Source organism: Python bivittatus, unplaced genomic scaffold, assembly GCF_059951505.1.
Source record: "Python bivittatus isolate LINGU-HERP-01145 unplaced genomic scaffold, Pbiv_v1 ctg000560_np1212, whole genome shotgun sequence".
In the NCBI taxonomy this organism is placed as follows: domain Eukaryota; kingdom Metazoa; phylum Chordata; class Lepidosauria; order Squamata; family Pythonidae; genus Python; species Python bivittatus.
In genome coordinates, this window is record NW_028277083.1 from 5400675 (window position 1) to 5421512 (window position 20838).

General features: G+C 42.7%; 1 protein-coding gene across 1 annotated transcript in view; it reads right to left on the bottom strand.

The window, feature by feature from the left end:
• The window catches only part of FAM20C (FAM20C golgi associated secretory pathway kinase), a 59575-nt gene that overhangs the window by 23178 nt on the left and 15559 nt on the right, over nucleotides 1-20838 (bottom strand). Inside the window, exon 3 of the mRNA XM_007426237.3 lies at nucleotides 9780-9858. Within this exon, the coding sequence (XP_007426299.2) occupies nucleotides 9780-9858 (79 nt within the window). The remainder of the gene's footprint in view (nucleotides 1-9779; nucleotides 9859-20838) is intronic.

Consider the following 20838-nt stretch of genomic DNA (forward strand, 5'->3'; position numbering starts at 1 on the left):
ATTTTTCTTCCTCCTGGTAGCTTTTTATTATACATGTATACTTCACACCAGTTTTATTATAGACGCATACTTTACACCCATTCTTGACTTTTTAAATTATTTCCATTCCCTTTTGGGTAATAAGTTCAAGGTGAGATATAGCCTCCTAACTTATTCTGATAGAGTGTCCAATGCTACTTTCTTCAGAGCTGAACAGTACTTTTGGACCCTAGTTAACAACAGCTATAACACTAGGGATATTCAAATATTTCCTTTGTGAGGTATCGTTAATCAAACTAACCTAATTGCCCCCAAATGCCATTAAAAGTCTGGCTTTGCATTTCTCCAAATTTGGAGATATGGTGCAGGAAAAAGAAAATGTGTACAAACATTTGTACAGGGGACTAAAATGTATACAAACAAGCCTTTCACGAAAAACGTATTTAAAAGCATGTGAATTTTTGAGCATTTCTTTAAAAGCACCACAGAATCAATGCAGAAATGAAATGTGATGGGCGTATAAACAGGGGTCAAATGAATGCAGGCTGTAATTTAGACAAAGCCAACATTGAATCTGTTCAGCTGAACAGCAGGTATTATTAAAGCTGTTCATGCTTTGAAAGTAATTCAGAAAGGATCAGAGAAGAACAAGCAAGCCTTTCTTCAAAATATTTTTTAATGAGCAAATCAGAAAACTGAAGTTATGGCTTTAAGGACCACATTCAAGATGTAGATCTTTTAAGGAGGCAACTCTTTAAAGCAGCTGCATCTGTTAGCCTTGTAAGGAAGCCTGGCAGAGGATGTGCTGTGCTAGAGCACATCCATTTGCACTCCAGCGCATTGCAAAGGACCTCTCCTGAGCTATTTTCAAAGTAGGCATAGTCCCCAAAAACATTTTCTTGATTTTTTATGTCCTTTAACTTGCATTTACTATACAGAACCCTGAGGAGCAGAAAGAACTATGTGGATCATAGCCATAGGAACGTTCTGTGCTGGAAATAGGCAGATGAGTCCATTTCTCAGTTTGCTTGACTTCCATGGGCATCCAGGGATGGGGTGAGGATCAAAAAAGTCAAGATGGGGGCCACCACAGCATGCTCAAAGCCTTGCCCCTTTTTACCTACATGCATGACCCACATAAAAAGGAGGAGGGTTTCATCTGTAGGGTTATGACCCCTGTATTTGCTTTTTTTGACGGCCCACCATGTAATTACTTCTTCAACCGTTCTCTAATAACTCTATTCCATTTCTGCACTCAGCTGAAATATGGAATGCATTTCCAAATACACATTCCTTGCAACAGTGTACATTTAAATTTGAGTCAATACCAGCATTTGGAGGGAAAGGGCACCCCGTCTCATTTTTTCCACTTCCTTATTCTCTCCATCTTACGTTCATTCAATTCTCTGTCTCCACCCATTTGTGGATCTCCTTCCTCCCCTCACTACTATGAGGACATTCATGCTTTTTCCTAACATACATCATTTGGTAGATTTTTTAAAAAATAAATCGAGTACCTAACTGCAATATTTAAGAAAGAACAGATTTCAGCTCAGATTCTCCCTGTTGCTAGCGTACAGAGCCAGAAAGATTGTTCCTGTTGGTGACCAACCTCAGCCTCCACCCATTAAAAAAAAAAAGTATTAAAAGGAATGAATCTGCTACATACAAATATGCCATTCAGAAACTCTAGAATGGAAGATTCTTAGTCAATCTGTTTTACTCCTGAAAGACAGCAACAGAACCAAGACATTCCAGATCTACAAAGAAATTTGCATAGATAGATAGATAGATAGATAGATAGATAGATAGATAGATAGATAGATAGATAGATAGATAGATTTTCTCCCCTGAAAATGCCCTTCCCCAAGGTTTTGCAAATGTAGCTTCTCATGTTTTGGAGAAGTCTGGCCACAGGATTTTGTTAGGCCCTGGGGAAGCAGGAGCTGCCAATTTTTTTTTTCTTTTCAGTCCACGACACCCTGTAATTTCTACCCTTGGTTTCTCTCTCTTTCAGTGGAGCTCAGCCACAATTGCAGGGTGAACCTTACGCTCACGTAAACAGACTCAAGTAAACACCCCAGCTTCTCTTCTTTCGACCCAGTGAAGACATTTCTCGGTATGAACGTGGTTGACCTTCTACTGGGTGACCCTTTGAAGACAGCAACCTCAACCCTCAACCTTTGGCAGGCTTGAACCTAACTTTACATGAGCTCTCGGCTCCCCTTCCAGGGTTAACCTGGAGTCTATGTTTGCTGTTGTTTGGGTACATCTCAATTATGGGCAGGATGCTGGGGAGGATCCTAAATAAGCAACGGAAATGAGGGGAAGGTCCAAAGCTTGAAGGGAGGAAATGTGGGTTGAGAGTAAATAATGACTTGCAGAGGGAAGCAGCAGATGAACCTACCCTTGCTCCGATGTGGGCGAGGCCACGGAGAAGGACCAGGAGAAGTGAATAAAAGCAGAACGGAAGAGGGGGGAGCAGGATTTGTAGAGATTTTCAGAAGAGAGGAATAGTTTTAAGGTATAGGCATCCATAGGAAAAGAAGCAAAATCCTCTCCCCCTCCCCCAACCTCCCACTGACTGCCCCTCGCTGTGGACACCTTGGTCCAGAAAAACCAACCTCCCATGTGGTTTTTCTGGACCAAAGTGTTCACGGGGAGGGGCAGTCAATGACATTAAAATGGGGGGGAAGACCAAAGGATTGAAGACATGGCCCCTTTTACATCCAGGGGAGGCCAATGTGTTACTCGTGTTAAAAAAGGAGCGGGACATGATTGCTTGGTTGAGCCTGCCACTCTGATGTCACTGACACACATACGCACGCACACACACACAGACACAACAGGGGTGCCCCCAGTCCTGGATTCTTTCTTAGAACAAGGGTTAGTAACTTGCAGGCTCCTAACACCATTTCCACAGTCCCAACAGACTCTTAACCCCCATTCAGGGGTACAGCCTTCACCCTTCCAAACCAAGCATTGCACGAAAACAAAGTCTGCACAAAAACATGCCTAACGTACCTACTTTTTGCCTACTATGTTCATATCTGAAACCACCCTGGCTACCCACGCCTTCCCTTCTGAACCCCCCACCCCCACATATCTTCCCTTGGAATGGCGTGGAATAATGGGAAGTTGCAGTCTACCAAAGAGAGGACTACACTACCCAAGACCAGAGGTTCCTCAGCCAACTTATAACTAAATCAGTGCAAGACCATCATACTATGCTCTTATGTGTTGGAATTGTGCTGCATTTCTCTTTTGCTTTGTGCCAAGTCAAGGCTGTTCTTGTTTGTTGAACTGAATACATGAAAACTGATAGAGGGAAAAAAAACCCCACAGAACTCTCCAGAGTGGCCATAAACGAGACCTTAGATAGGAGAGACTTCCTCAAACATCACTAGTCCAAGCAATTAAACCCCTAATGTGATAATTATTGCTCCATAAGCTATTTATGGAAAAAGCATTTCCACCCCATCAAGGTCCACAAAACCCATCAAGCAGATAGCTAAACGGCTGCTTGGAGTTGTCGACAAAGGAGCAGTGCGGTTGTTCCAAACAACAAACCCCAAGGACTGGTTGCCTCAACAAGGAGAGGGAGGAGGAAACCCCAAAGCATTCAAGTAATCTCAATGAAATCTGTAACTGCTCGGTAGCCAAGAGATGGCATTAATTTGAGCAGCATGGATGCACAATCCACAGGAACTGGAGACTCAGGTTTCATCCAGACCCAGCTTCTGTGCCCAGGTCTGTACATCTCCTGAACTCTCCAAAGCAATAGGAACCAGGCACTCATCGGCCTATAGGTTTCATCCCTGTGCATACCTCTCTCTCGCCCAGAGCAGAGTTGGGGGAAAGGAAACCTATAAATAAACTTGGTGTGCTATAAAGATTACTACTCCCTGGGCTGTGGTCAAATGCATGAGCATCTCCAACCTCCGTGCAATAATTTGTTTGTCTTTTCTTGGCCTTGTGTGGGAGAGATACTGCCCAGAAGATGCAAAGGGGCAGAAAATAATATATCTGGTCTGGAGGAAGCTTGAGAATTACAGAACGGAACAGCATTGCTTTCCTTTGCTTTTGGGAAGAAATGATGGCCAAGCCATTATTCAACCCCCCCGTTGTTTCTGAGACCTACTTGCAGGTCTAGCAACGTGACACCCCCACACCAGGAAAAAGAGTGGAGATTTGGAGGCAGTCTTTGGGACCACAAAAGGGGGATTAGGAGCCGGGAAACAGTGGGGCAGAGAGATGGGCCAGAGAGAAGAAAGTGGGGGGAAAGGTTAGAACAGAGTCATCCAGGAAGGGAAGATGGATCTAAACTCACTTTTCTGGGCAAAGAAGCATTTAGAACCACATTGGCCTATGTGGTGTAGGGCATGTGGTTTTGGACTAGGAGTGAGAAGACCCAGATTCCAGTCCAACTCCTGACAAGGAAGCTTCCTGGGTGAATTTGGGCAAGTCAGTTTCTTTTAGCCCAACCTACCTCAAGAATTGTTGTGGGGAAAACAAGAAGAAGGACCACCACCTTGAGCTCCAGAATGAGACAGGATATAAATCCAATCCAGTCCAGTCCAATCCATCAATCCAAAAAGCTTTCCCACTATCTGATGGGTATTTCCCTAGCTGTAGTGTTCTACAGCATTTTTCCAGTAAAGTTTGAGCTGTATCTGAAAACGGGGCCAGAGAAATCATTTCTGTACGATTCTAGTTATCCATACCTCTTGGATTAGCGTTGGATTGAGGTCCTAGTTAGATTGCCTTTTTTTTTTTTTAATATAAGGGGATTCTCTCCTCTTTAGGGATTAGCAAACATCCACTATTCTGTCTCATTACTATTTCAAGAGACCACTTCATTTTTTTGTTTCAATCCTCCTGAACGTTATCTTTTTAAGATTAATTCTGGAAGGAGAGCATGGACGTTGGCCTCAATCAGACTCCAATGTGGTCAAATCAACATTTATAAAACCCTGCAAAAAAGCAATCTTGGTGTGTGTGTGTGTGTCCATTTTCATGTCATGTCAAATCCATCCACCCTGAATTGTGAAATCACACTACATATACTCACTCTATGAGCTGTTGATTGCATGATTGCTGGGCCTTTTTCATGCTTGCCCGAGCCTTACGGAAGAGTCTGTCCCTTGATGTAAAAACGGCCCCTTCTCTGTGAACCTTTAGGAAGGGACAACAATCTTCCAGCAGATTTTTTGATGGCAATTTGTAAGGGAGCTGCTCCTGCTCAGTTATATTACTGGTTGTGTTGACTTATTATGGTGTTATCTTAGAGCTTTTGTTACTGTGTGGGTTGTTGTATAGCTTTGTTGTTTGGCTTTTATGTTGTTTGATGCTTTCCTATGACTGGGGTGGCACTGAAATGGGTTAACATAAAACAAAACAAATCATGTCTGCACATGAACACACCACACCAAAGGAATCTCAGATGGGAGTCTACGTAAAGATGATGATGATGATGATGATGATGATGATGATGATGATGATTTTTTGGAGTGCTTTGCCAAGGATGTACAGCAGCTTGTATTCCCTCTCCTTCTTTCTCTGCCGCTTAGGGTTGCACATCCCAGACACCTGTACAAGGATTTACCACATTTTGTGGCACTAAGTTACATACATTAATTCTGTGGCCTGCCAAAGTATTTCTTTCTGTATGTTCTGCATCTTCTGGGATGAATCTGAATTCTACCATTACAAGGGGGGACGGGTTAATCCATTTTGCTCACACCACGCATTTATTTGATCAGCCTCTAGTGGATTGCAATTTTTCTTGGTTAAAATTCCAAATTGCAGAGGACCCCTTCTGGCCCCCGTGGCCTATTTATTCCTGAATGACTTCACTGCACCACTTCACTGCTTTCTTGCTGGACTGGGGATCTAGAATCTCGTTCTCTAATGTTTAATCTTCAGTTTAGCTCAAGGGGCACTGAAACTTCCATTCTGCGGAAACAGACTTTGGAATCTAGTGAACGCCGAGTCCTTGGCATTACCCACTACGGAATTCAGGTCACTGCAGAATGCTTGGCAAAAGGAAGTCTCAAGGCACAGGAGACGCTGTCCTATATAAAACCCAGCTCTGTGCTAATTGTTCGCTAGATACATTTCAGCTAGGTTAAAAACCTCCCCTGGAGTTTTCTAGAAGCATTCTCATTTGGCTTGATTCATACCAGATTAGCCACGGAATTTACAATGGGCAATGGGATTTGTAAACAAAGCTGGCTAACCCTCCAACCTTTTATGGGCAGTTATTTTGGGCAGGAGAACGTAGATCTTCCAAATAAATGAAGTAGTGTTGCCAGCTTGGCTCTGCTCCCTGCAAAGGCCTTCTTAGGGCCTCCCCCCTCCCCTCTGCTTTCAGAGTGATTTCAGATATTGAGGAATGCAACAACAAAAAAGCAGATTTTTCCCAACCTAGTTGGTCAGTTCACATCAGGAACTAAATCTGCCCTTGATCTGTCCTTCTCACATTCATTGCAGGGTTTCTCAAGCTGTATTCTGCAGAACCTCAACGTGAGAACATGATGGAGTTCCGTGGGAGACTATGGACAAAAAAAATCCCAAAATCTCTAGCACGAAGCTGATCTTCCATCATGAGAGCTCTGCCTCTTGATTATGGGTTCCAGGAATTTTTTTCTTTAAACTAACAGGTTCTATAACCTGGGGATAAAGGAAACCCCCTGCTGTATTGGTCAATTAAGGTTTCCTCAAGCTGCCTCCTTCATTTCGTCTCGCTTCCTTCATTTTTGACACTTGCTACAACTTTTATGCACTGCCCCGAGCATCAGGATGTCCTCTTTCAGTCCTCTGCCTTTCTCTTAGTTGTGTTTTGAAGTCTGAGCCCCACCAAACTTATCATTCAGACGGTTTTGAACTCTGGGAGTCCACTCCATACACAGTCCTGGAAGAATTAATTCCCCCGCCCTCAACCATTCATGGCGGATCCTCTGTGGAATTAACTTTCTATAGAAATGGGTACCACCACCATGAAGCATCTTTTCTTCACTATAACCCATCATATCCTAGACCAGTGTTTCTCAACCTTGGCCACTTTAAGAGGTGTGGACTTCAACTCCCAGAATTCTAATGTGACCGCACCTGTCAAGCAATGGCACTGATTGAGTAGCGGGGTCATTTCACTCTATGAATATTATAGATCCAAACTGTAGTCTAGTCCAGTGTTTCTCAACCTTGGCCACTTTAAGATGTGTGGACTTCGACTCCCACAATTCCCCAGCCAGCATAGGTCAAAGTCCACACATCTTAAAGTGGCCGAGGTTGAGAAACACTGGTCTAGGGACTCCAACAACCCAAAATGGGCTTGCAACTGGGGAAATACATGACCTTTCAATCTCGGTCCCAAACCAGGGACCACTTTTTTAAGATTAGCAATTGCCTTTTGAAAAACCAAGACTCTCATTCCTCACACATACACGCCAAGCACCTTCCCTGATCAGGTGCAAAGTGTTCTTTCTTCATCCGAAAGATTCGTATTTTTGCAATCAAGGGAGAAAGATCTCCAGGCCAATCAAGACCATTTGCAAACATCCCTCTGCTTTTTTTCTCGGAAATGACTGAGCCCTGCTGAGATGCAGCGGGGCAACCTATGGCTCTCCAGATGTTTATCGATTTATTCCATTTATATGGCTACCCTCTCACTGAGTGTGACTCTGGCTGGCTTATAATCCATTAAAAACAACCATAAACATAAAAAAAAATCACGATCCATTAAAAAAACTCATACCCCCTACAATCACGTCCCTGAAGATGGGTTCACCCAGCATCCTGGCCCGCTGATACTACTGAACTACAATACCCAGCAGCCCCATCCAGCAATGCTGGGCCAGAGTGGTTCTGCATATCCACTCTGGCTAGTTGTATGATTTTTGAGTTTGCGAGTGGCCTGGCTAGGGACAAAGGAATAAATTTGCCTGTTATTTGGCACAGGGTATGGAATATTAAGTAGGTGCTCAAAAGTCACTTCTCCTCCCCCTCCTGTGCTTTGGAGAACCACTTAAAAGGAAATAATAATTTTGTGCTCTTGCAGCAGAAACAAAGCACAGGAACAAGCTCATTATTCTAGCAATGTCTAATGCCAATTCTAAATGGCTATGTTAAACCTTCTGGAGCCTTAAGTGACTTTGCTAAATCCAGTTAAAACCCTTCCTTCCTTCCTTCCTTCCTTCCTTCCTTCCTTCCTTCCTTCCTTCCTTCCTTCCTTCCTTCCTTCCTTCCTTCCTTCCTTCCTTCCTTCCTTCCTTCCTTCCACCCTTCCTTCCACCCTTCCTTCCCTCCCTCCCCCTCCCTCTGCTTCTTTTACAGCCAAGCCTACCTAAAGAGGCCATGCTTTGTCCCTACCTTTCTGCTCTTTGATTTCTATTCTAACCCACTAATTTTGAAGGCCAATCTCGCCCAGGTAGCAATCAGAACAAAATTGTGTTATTGCCCAGCGTGCTTCCTCCTGCCTTCTCTGTGTTTCCTGGTATCAGAGCTGCGTATTGAAAATGGACCTTGATTGGCATGCTACAAACTTTAAAACCTCACTGGTGTAATTCACCTCTAATGCCAGTCAGGAACGTACGAAGCCAGCTACTGTTCCTCTTCGTCGCAAGAAGGGTCACAAATTCGATTAATGCATTGAAACCTGTGTTACAGTTTCTCTGAAGTTTCTTCTGCTTCTCCGAGTTCTTTAAGGTACCTTCAAATTTCCCTTGGTAGGGTTTTTGAGCTGCAATTATTGCTAGATGTGGAGGAGATAATACAACTCAAGGTGTCTTCTGTTCCACATCTTTCCATCACTCTGAAGACTCCTGGCTACTTGTACTTCTCCTTTGAAAAAAATGGCCCCAGGAAGAGTTCCTTCAGAGGTCTTCCCTTGGCTTTTATCAGAAGTATGAGAAGCCATGGAGATCTTACCCCATTGGGGAGACCACTGTAAGAGGAAAACCAAATGTTTAACCTCTTGGCCACCACGTTGCTAAGAAGGTACAGGGGGATGAGCTCAAACCCTGAGTCATGGTGACAGGAGCAAGTGGGTAAGATGTTCTGCACTGTAAGAAGGTATTTTTTCAATTATCTTTTCATCTGTTCTGCTAATCAAAGACACCAAGGATTCCAGCTCTTAACTCATATGGGGGCAGGGGGATGTTAAGCCAGGCTTAATAATGCAAAGGTTGAGTTCACCTGTTGCCCTAAATCAAAAGCAAACAAACCATCTTATGGCTTAGCATCATGTGTGAACCCAAACCCAATGAACACCTAATGAACTTTTCATTAAGTAGAAGCTGAAGCCTGGATCTCTTCAATCCTACTCTTAATCTGTCAGGGACAGGAAATCGGTGACAACCCCGAATGTTGCTGAACTACAACTCCCGATGATTCCAACCAAAGGTAGACTTCATAGTTTGGAAACTTCTGAAAACCCAAACATCTCCCACCTCTCACCCTGGACTGGAGTGTTAGTCTAGATCAAGGAGACCATTGGAATGGAATATCAGTCTTATTTTCCTTCTGGAGCCATGTAGCTTCTCTGGTTGGGATGAAGGTGGGTCAAAGGTCTGAAGCCCACTCTCAAATGGTGTGGTCAGATCCAGATTGCTTCCCCCAATGGCTGCATTTCAAGACAGACATGCCCGCAAGTGATCAATACACGCATACTGCTATCTTTCATTTCGCCATTTTGGGGGATGTGAACTCGTGGTTGTCCAATGGAGGTTATTTTGAGAAGCTGCACAAGACAGACAGACAGACAGACAGACAGACAGACAGACAAGAGATTCCTGACTTACTTCATTGGCTTAAACAAGGCCTGTCCATAATTCTGGAACGTCATGATGAGTTTGAGCTGGGTCCCTCCTGATTTCATGGCTGGTGAAGGAAAGAAGAGGAAAATTTCAGAAAAAACGATTAAGCCACCCCATACGGTTTGACTGACACCTAAGCAATGTTAACTTAGAAATGACCCAGTGGGGAAAAATGCTATTTATAGGATTAAAAACACAGCAGAGCTGTTTAAAAGAATGTATGTATGTATGTATGTATGTATATATGGCATTGAATTAAGCATGATCACGTGGACTTTTCTTTCAGTCTTGTGGGGAAAGAGGATGGAAGGAGAAAGAGGGAAGCGGAGGTGTCCATGGGGAGGGGGTCAAAAAAGTCAAGATGGCATTTATGACCACACAATCCAAGCCCTGCCCCCTTTTTCATGCGATACACACAAAAAAGGGGTGGAGCGTCAATCACATGGGCATGGGAACCTGACTTTTTTGACCCCCTCCCCATGGAAGGGGAAGAAGGAGTAAAATCTGAAATGACCACCTGATTTTGCACCACAGTTTACTTTAGAATTCACCCCCTTCGCCCTTGCACATTTCCCCTCACCCTCAACTGGAGCTATTAGCTATACATTCCTTTAATTACGCCTTCTGGTGTAATTGTAATCTTTCTTTCCCTTTTTTCCCCCCGTGCAATAAAATGTTATGCAAATTTGGTCCATTTAATTACTCTTCTGCTCCAGGAAAAAAGAAAAAAGAAAAAAAGAAAAGAAAGTGCTTCCAGCTTTGGTGTTTTGCTGATCCCAGCTTTTTCTCACATTACCGACTCATCCCACGGAAACAAATAAATAATTAGAAATTAAAGGGCATCCAGCAATTGGCACTGAAAAGGCAGGGGAAGAGCATGTGGATTTCCCACATTAGATGAAGCTGTTCTGCTGAGTAGACTAATTTTTTGGAGAGCGTTTAAGGGTAGACAAGAGCACAGTAGCTCTTTTTCCAAAAGCAAAAAAAAGCTCGAGTTTGCTAGGTTTCACTCTTAGCTATCTGGCAAATTCACAATTGCCGGGAGCGCTGGCTAAGCCAGGCTGTGTGCCCAAGACACACACAAAACTAGATTAAACATTAAAAAAACACGATAGAGCACACTTGGTCAGGTGGAGTTGCTAGAACATGTCTCTAGCATTCCCTGGAAATATGTATAATAGGTGGCCTCATTTTCAACCTGAGTTGACTGATCAGGCAGCAAAACTGGGGGGAGGCGGGGGAGAGATAATGTGGTCCACCTCAGTGACAGCCCCAGACATCTGCCAAAGCTTTCTGAGAACCCAACACAGACTGCCAACATCCATGTTGCCTGAATTAACCAAGGGGCAACTGAAGTCAGTTAGGAAGCGACCTGTAGAGGACTGAAGGAATGGCCTTGAGGAACAGGTGGAAGAATCACTACCTAGAAAATGGACAGATAAAAGAGGCCAAGAAAGTAACATGAGAAGTTGTCTTAGACAAGACCCTCCTTAGTTCTCATGAAGATAAACGGGGGGGGGGGGGGAGCACATTCAGGCTTGCAAGCTTCTATTACTATAACTTTACAAGAAAAGTCATACTGACCTACATGACATTGGATTCCTAGCCCAATCTCCCTTCAAGGGCTGACATGACTGCATGGATGTTTCCCCAAAGACTCAGGAATGCTGCTACACGGGGACATTCTGGGAAGATCTGCACTACCGCAACCGAGCTGTTATTGTACAGAAACTCTTAGGAACATACCAGTGAAGATGCTTTCATGCCGGAAGCCAACCAGCATCATATATTTTGATTTATTTTTATTTGCTATGTTAAGCACTTTGAGGTCATCCATCAAACGGAGCCTCCCAGAGTTGTACCCATTATCATTCACCCAGCAACCTATCATCTGCCTTTCTCCAGGAAATTAATGGATTGCTTTCACTACCATCTACCAAGCAGCTTAGTATCCGCTGGGGATACTTAAAAAAGAAATAGAAAAAGCCAAATGAGAAGAGAATCTGAATTGAAAGCCAACGAAATCACTAAGCTCGAAAGCCAAAAATAGACAGGCAAGAGTCCTAAAAACACAGCCCAAAACACAAATTACAGGCGTACGTTAACGTCAGAGTCTCCTTAAGGTACCCACGCACACCCTAATAAAAGTAGGAATGCTTATGTCACCTGATATGAAAAGTGGAAACTTCTCTGGGTCAAGGAGGAGGAAAATAGCCAAGGTAAACCTGTTGACAATTTTCCTTTAATGATTTCATTCCTTGCAATGTCTCTTTTGATATTTGTAGCGGGACTGTCAATCTTTATTATCAAAATCAATATTTTTCTACTAGAAATATGAGCAACCCCTGGTCCATGGGTGCATAGAGCCTGCCCATCCCTTTTGTGTGGCCTCTGGAGCTTCCCACCATCAGCCATGGTAGAGAAAAGTGCCGAGCTTTAGAAGTGCTTCCTCCATTAGAAAATCAGTCATGGTGGAGAAAAGGTCCTGAAATGTAGGAGTTGAGTACAGTCTAGGACAATGCGTCAGTTCAAATACCAAAAGGGGGCAGCTCAGTGGGCAAAGTTGGAAACTTCTATGAAGACCACCACAGAACCTGTAACCTAGAATCACAGAATTGTACACTTGGAAGGGACTACAAAGATCATCTCATCTAATCTAACCCTCTGCAATGTGCAGGAGAACCACTTCAACCATTCATGAAAGGTCCTGTCTTTTAAAAAAGAACCTTCTGAGATGGAGAACCTCCCATCTCCAGAGGTAGCCTGTTCCACAGTTCAGAGATGGGACTTTTCAAATTGAGCCCTATCTCAGCAACCCAGCTGATTTGGAAACTGAGGTGAAGGTAGACATTTGAGAACTGAGGGGGCAGATGACTCAAAGGAAAAAAAATCCATGGGAAGAATGCAAGGGCAGGGTAGGAGAATATAATTAAAGCTTGACTCATAACCAGTGAGAATTATGGGAAACACTCTAGAGTGCAAGGCTGAAAATCTTCCAAAACTGCTTTTACCTGAAAGCAATAAAGGTAAAAGTAAGCTGAAATGCAAACTCCTTTTTAATCAGCTGTGACTTCTTCTCCTGCTGACTTTGATGGGGTCAAGGTGATTGCCTGACACCTGGTTTTCTTTTTCGTTTTGTTTTGGTTAATCTTTATATGAGATTGACTAATTTAATCTTTGCTTCCCATTCATCTGGGACAGGGGGTGCTGAAATGCCTAAAGATTAAATGTATCATTTGCATCTGTAGGGGCTTTCACCATTGTGTAAACAGTGTGTACTGGATAATCTTTAGCGGAGTTAAGCATACGTACTGGGGAACTCTAAAGGTTTTTGAGAATTCTCTTGGGTGTCTGTGTGTAGATAGAGAGAGAGAGAGAGAAGGGGGGAATACTCATATGTTTCCAGATAAGGGGGTCAAGGGATACCCAGATTGGCATAAAGTTCACAGGGATTCATTCAAATGAACAGATATAGCTGTATAATTCTATTCAACATCTCAAAAGTAGCAGGGTAGGCCATGACCAGGTGAGCTTTATATCCCAAAGTTTATTGGCAATTTCAAGACCTCTGCACCCGCTTCCTAATCTTTAAAGAAAACTGAAGAAAAAGGCAGTGCAAATATTCAGTTCAAACGTTCAGTCCCATCAAATCACCCCCTTGATTCGAAACTCCAAATCAAGTTGTCAAACTGATTCAGTCCATCAATTCAAAACACATCCCATCTGAATTCCTCGGCACAGATTTGGACCAAGTTTGGTGAGTTGATCGATATTTGCACAGGAGCACATGTATTTTTCTGAATCAATTCAAAAGTCCAGATTGATTCAACAGGAAACTGGAAAACGGAATCAAACTGATTTTCTGTATCAGTCGGACTGCCTGAATCAAATCAACTTTCTAAACTGAATCACATATTTGAACTGGGTTTGGGTGATTCACATAAGCTTTCTGGCTAGTCCTTCAAACAGAGCACCAGTACAGAATCTTCTTCAGGCTCAAGACTACACTTGATCCGTGAATAACATATCAGATGTTGCTCTCCAAGAAGGAAATATGGCCAGGATAACAAAGTAGGTAAGGTCTGATTCAATTAGCTTCAATGGAATTAAAATTATGAACAGGATTATACTCAGTATATTTAACAATGCATTGTTCTATCAGATTAAAAAGTACAAATTAGTAGAAATTTTTGAAGGGTCAATAGGGACATCTCTACAGGCTTAGATGGACCAACCATACCAACTTTAAATTGGCATGTGAATTCTCTTTATTGCTGTGTGAAAAAATTCTTTCAGAGGACAATGTTCTCACAGCTTGCTGACTATAACATAGGAAATATGAACAACCTACAAGAGATACTGGGTGGGACTAGAAGGCATTTCTTATCACTCTTGACTGACCTTCCATATGAAGCCTTCCAAAAATTGCAGAGGCCACAATTATCTAATAGGGGGGAAAAACATAAATAATCATAATGTAATACATTGATGCAGGGCAACTGAAGCATCGCCAATTTGCAAGTTCACCCAAGGCCATGATGGGTAGTAATTCTGAAAGGCTCAGAAAAATTGCATTAGTTGCTCTTAAGAAAAATGAAAAGGGCCAACTTAGCAGTTCCTGAGATCTACTTAGAGCTTTAATTAAGAACTGCGTGCTGAATCTAATCTTGGTGAATTCAGAGTCAGATTAGCATGATCTGCACTTCCTGGACTAATTTCTAGACAGGAGATGAGTTATCTTATCTATGTTTTGAACTTCCTAAGTGTTTTGAGGCACTGGAGAGAACAAGGGGCTTGAAGATACACAGAAAGAGGAAGATTCTTGCACCATTATGAGGGGGTTAGAAGAAGACATTTCAGCAAGTGAAAATAAGTCCAAAACAGAAGGACTGTAGCTCACTGATAGAACATTTACTTTGCATAAAGAGGCTTCTAGATTCACTTCTGGGATTCTCTAGGTAAGTGTGAAAAGCCACCACCGGTCAGCCTAGTCAATACTGAGCTAGACAGCTTAATTGTTGGATTAAGTGTAACTTAGTTTTCTGGGTTCTGCTGAAATTTGCTGTCCAACATATACTGAAATGTCTTCTTTTACCCCACTCCTGAAGATACAAACACCTTTCCTTCTTTGTAATCATCTACCTGGTTATTTATACCAGCGTCCTCTTTCCTCACACTCTGCATTGATTTAACGGTGCTTTTACGTTGCAGGGTTCACATCAGGGCTGGCATATTCAGAAGCTTTCTACACAGTTCTCATGCAAGGAAGAAAGTTTAAAAGTAAAGAGACACACATGGTCTTTCTGTTGGTAGCTGACACTTAATTTTAGGTAACGCACTGTATAAAATGTTAATCAAAGCCAGACTGGCTTCAAATTTAGAGGGCTGGTTCTCATGCTGTTCCAAGATGTGTCTGGCAAATAAGAGCTATGTATTATGAACTGGCTTCATTGAAAAATGTTGACAGAGTTCTCCTTGCTTTCAAGCCCTGACAACATTTTATTTGAAGAGAAATTGAAACGCCAAGTTGGCATCAAGGATTGTATACAGAGAGGCCTGGAAAGCTATGGCATCTTATTATTTTTTTTTTTAGCCTCTCATTTTAAAAAGTGTCTAGCCTGATTTGGTACAGAAAGGGAAATGTTCTTGTGCTAGTCCCAAAGTGGAGCTAAAGAAAAAATCCACCATTTGGGCTGAACGTGGCTGGGTGTGTGTGTGTGAACTGGGAACATACATTTATCCACGTAGACCAAAGTTGGATAGAATTCAACCTGTGGGTCTATTTTATAGTTCTATTTTTATTTGGTACAAGATCCACCCGCCTGCTTATTTCCAGGTTTTCTTCATTTCAGCAGCAAAAACCTATAGCAGGAGGGAAGTTATTTTATTACTATTATAAACAGATGTTGCAAATCCTTTAATTTGGATTATTGGATCAGTTTTGAAGACCCAGGTGGCTTCTTTCAACTCATGGACACTGTGAGGTTACCCAGAGATTTAGCTGTAGATGCAGATCTGAAGGTGCAGATCTGCTCACTCACAACATATGGGACGTTAATAGGCTTCCCCTCTTTAAAGGCAAATAATTTATAAAATAGTTAATAAATAATAAATAGTTTTGTTTCTATGCAAAGGTTCAGTGGTAGGATTGACTGTGGACCACTTTCTCCTGTATCGATAAGGCATCAGATTCCAGAGTGTGCAAAATTTCAACTCAGAGATGCGATTCAAAGCTGATTTCTCTGATTCACTGCATCAAATCATCTTTCCTAACTGAAATATCCAATCAAAGGGTTGAATGAGTGCCTTTCAATCAATTTGACAGTCCGAAAGAATGCTTTTTTCTCTCTCTCCCATCAATCTGGTAAATCAAATCAAAGCCTCAACCTGACTTGTGAACTGATATGAAAACACTAGGGTGGGGCTGACCCACATTTTTGGATCTCCATTGGACTGGATTCTAGTTCAACTCGCAGGGAACATTTGGCTGAAAAGGGGAGATGCATATAAAATCCCTACTTTACCATTCAGAAGATCCCAGATTCAACTCTCAGCATCGGAAGCAGATACAAAGCACGTGCCTGTGCTTTCCCTGTCAAACACTCCCTGCATCTAGAAAAGACTACCACCAAGGATAGAATCACAATATTCCTATTCAAGAACTCTTAGAGAGCTATAAGAGGAACAAATCAACCCAGTTTCTCCCTTGAAGCACAAATGACCAGGTTCAAATTATCCTACTTTGGACATATTATACAAAGATCTAGATCTCTGGAGAAGACTCTGATGCTGGGAAAAGTGGAAGGAAGGAGAAGAAGAGGATGACCAGCAGCAAGGGGGATGGACTCAGTTACAAGGGCAATGAGTTTATTGACACTTTTGAACTCTGGCGCTGGAGAAGACTCCTGAGAAGATTGTGGACAGCCAAGAAAACAAACCGATGGATCATCAAACAAATCAACTTAGAATTCTCACTTGGCACAAATGACCAGGCTTAAATTATCCAACTTCAGATACATTATGCAAAGACCCAGCTCTCTGGAGAAGGTTCCAATGGTGGGAAAAGTGGAAGGAAAGAGAAGACAACTAGCAGCAAGGTGGGTGGACTCAGCTACAGTTGCAATGGGGGTACTGTTGGAAGATCTGAAGGACCAAGTGAGGGGAGATTGTAATGAAGAATATCTATTTATGTGGTTGCTAAGAGTCGATACTGACTTGATGGCACATCATCGATCAAAAATCAGGATAAAACAAGAGGAGGGAAAAAAAAGGAACAGCTAGGAAACTACCTCCAAAGGGATCATTAATCCAACAAGCTCAACAGGATTTAAATGCTGGTGAAGCTCATACGTGATGCTAAGTGGTCATGTGATCTGTCTGGATTTGGCTTAGTACAGTGTGGGAACCTGGGACTTTTTGCATGCAAAGCCCTATGTCCCTGGGTTGTAATCTCTCCCCTAAAGATTCTAGTCCTTGTGATTCTGAATAAAGGATTAAAACAAGAACACAGAAAACTACCTTCTCCTAGGTCAACCCCTTGCTTCATTTTGCCTATGATTATTGGCCGAGATTAGCAACTGTTCTCCAAGATTTCGAATAAGACTTTTCCCCAGCCTTTGACCAAACCGTAGGACTGCTTCATGTCATGTGTAGATCCTTTAGCCATACAACCTCTTTTGGACTCATTTGCTGGAACTTCTCCCAGTTGTACGCATAATCAGGTTAGCTGTCCATGCAAATTCCTCATTCCTTCCATAATTCCGCAGCACCTTTTTAATTACGTGACCCACCCAAGCAAAATGTGCTGGAGATGTTAGAAATGAATGGACCCCATTTATGGGCTTGTTTTGGTCAGGCAGGGAGATAGAAGAAGCCTTGAGGGCCAATGCTTTTCCCCTGCAAATCAAGGGCGATCTTCCTGCTAATTCTAATAAGGAAAAAGGAGATGCGTGGAATTATTAACATGTTGGGTCTCAACACTGTGCACCATGCAGGGTTTCTAATTAAGGAATCCTTTGGCTCATGCAGGTGGCATTATTATAGATGGAAATTTTAAACTCCACAAAGAAATGGCTAATTATGGTCATTTCGGTACCTTAGTTCTGGTAATTAGAGGCACAAAACACACCTCACCTTTCTTTGAGCAACATCCTGCCTGCATTCAGTTGAAACCTTGAGGATCTAATTATATCTTTTAAGAGTCATGTGGAATGAAACAAAAAAAAAAAGAGGAGAAATGTATCCGGGCTTTTAGATGAGACAGAAAAACGTTCTAATCGTTCCAAATTTCAATCTGCTGCAGGAGTTGGAGAACTTGCTCCAGACTTCATTGCATCTGCAACACTCTGAACGTCCAAGCTAAATCTCAAGTCTCCCTCACCCAATATGCTTAACTTAGTCAGCAACTAACCTGGATAAATATCCTTACTGGAGGCCCAGGCAACATTGAAGCATTTTGTTTGAGTCAAAAACTGCCGCTGCAGGAATACGGAGTCTCCATCTACTTTCTCCTGGAAATGCTTGGGTGTTCCAAGAGCCTTTACTACAGGACAGTATTCGATTTCCCCACCAGCCAGGAAGACAGCTTTAGGCACGGCTTAAGGGCTGCAGTCAAAAACAGCTTGTGGAAAGAGGAGGAGGAAACCAGAGGCTCTTGGGCGAGACAGGAGCATTACCCAAAGATTTTTCAGCCAACAAGAACACCAAGAGAACTGCCAAATATCTGTTAAGTTGGAAGAGTGGGAGGAGAAAACCAAGAATTTACACTCTGGAATGGATATGCATGTATGTGTACATACATACATATCCATGTATATACACATACATACATATCCACGTGTGTACACACACACACACAGGCTTCTGTGGAGCGCAGAGGGGGAGACATCTCTTCTGAACAGCTTCATTCTGGTCTGCAATAAAGATTTTAATCCAGCCAAGTTGCATCTGAGATGCTTCTGCTGAGCCGAGCCAAGCCAAGCCAAGTTCAGAATTAGGGGGTCAGTGTCTGCAGAGCTGTGATTTGCACTGAACCCTTGGCAGTGAGCTCTGTAGTGGAGAGGCTTGACTTATCAGCCACTCTTTCTTTCCAACTCTTTTACTTGGAGGACCAAACAACTGCAAGCAGGGGCCTAGTCCTCATGACTGCAAATAAAAGGAACCGCCTCCTACAAGGTCAGAAATAAGAGAAGAAAAGGTAGGGAGGTTTTGCCCTGTGTTAGTTCTTGCCCTGACAATCCTGCAACCAATTATTCAAATCCCCAAACCAAAGGTGGATGAAGCATGCTAAATAACAAGAACATGTTGGGGTGAGTTTTCCAGATTCATTTTTTAAAATATAATTTTTATTAAGAGTTCTTACATAAATAGAAAACAAATACAGAAAGGTATCAAGGACAAAGAGAGAAAAGAGAAAAAGAGAAAAGAAAAAGTGCAGAAAACAATACGGTTAAAGGAAAAAAAAGATAATTAAAGAAGTGACTTCTGCCCTTCTTTACAGCAAACAAACTCATTATCCCGCCTCCCTCCTTCACATTACAATACTACCTTCTGTCACCTAAACCAGAAATCACCATTTCCCTTCTTCCAGCAAAAGTCCACCAAAGGTTTCCAGTCTTTTATAAAACTACGTATGGTTTTAGCCCTGACCAAACAGGTCAGTTTTGCCACCTCGGCTAACTCTAACCATCTTTACAACCCGTTCCTCCATGGTGGTTATTTCAATATTCCTCCATCTTTGTGTATATTTAGTGTTCTGGGTTTAGAATCCAATACAAGACACAACCTGGCTTGCTCTTCTAGCTCATTTCTGTCCAGCTAAAATGGTCAGGCAACTTACAGCACGGTTCCTCAACCTTGGCGACTTGAAGATGAGTGGACTTCAACTCCCAGAATTCCCCAGCCAGCCATGCTGGCTGGGGAATTCTGGGAGTTGAAGTCCACGCATCTTCAAGTCACCAAGGTTGAGGAACACTGTCATAGAGAACAGAGCAGGTCACTGTTTCTTCCACCTGCTACGTTTCAAGAGAATTACATTCAGTCTTTGAACACGGAGTTAGGCTGGGGGCCAAGGAGGACGAACAGGAGGGGGGAATCCCACTGTCCAAATGCAATGCTGATGAAAAATCATCTCACTCATTAGGCCAGCTTTGCAGATTAGTGTTCTTCCCTGAGCCAAAACCAAAAGCACCAAATAGGAACTAGAGAGACGCCCTGGGAGCTGGGTGGATTCATTCAGAAGCCTTTCCAGGGATTTCTGGATTAGGAATCTTCAATTAATCTAAGCATTTTCATCCCATTACACCAGGGTTGGGGAGAAGGCATTCCGAACCTCAGCCAGCACAGCTGAACCTGAGAGATCCTGGAGCAACAGTTGAGCAACATCTGGAGAACTTCAGCTTCCCCCCTCTATGTTAGTAGGGTTTATGCTTGCATATGAGCACTCTCTCTCCTGTGGGTTAATTTGGAGAAGCAAAACCACTCAACAAAGAGAGTCTAAAAGTACAGTGCTTAACTAATCGCACAGCAAAGATATAATACCTGCTATATCCTGAAGATAAATGGAGCAGCACAGTTTAATATGTTTGGCTTTGCATTGAATGAAAACATGGGTGGGGTGAACTGATCCTGCCAACTTCCCTTTTATCCATGGCAAAAGCCCAATAAACTTCATTCAGACATGGAGTCGACCTACAGCTTATGGGCCATCCTTGCAAGACCTCTCACTTCCTGTTTCTTATCTGGTTGAATTAACATCTGGCCATTCACCTTCATCTGTTCTCAGGTGTGAATGTCCCAATTCTCCAGGCCATCTGCTCAGAAGCATCAAGAAGTTCCACTGTTGGTCTAAGACCAGAATAAGCAACTCAACAGCTGCATCCCAAAGGGGGTGGGGCCAGGGGCTGGGGCCAAAGGGCAAAGTGGGCGGGGCAGTGCATGAAAAAAGAGTCTAAATATCTCCCTAATCAATGAAATACACAAGGAAATAAAATTAATATTTTGCATGGCCAAGCATGCTTTAAAAGAGATCTGAAAGATGGTGTGA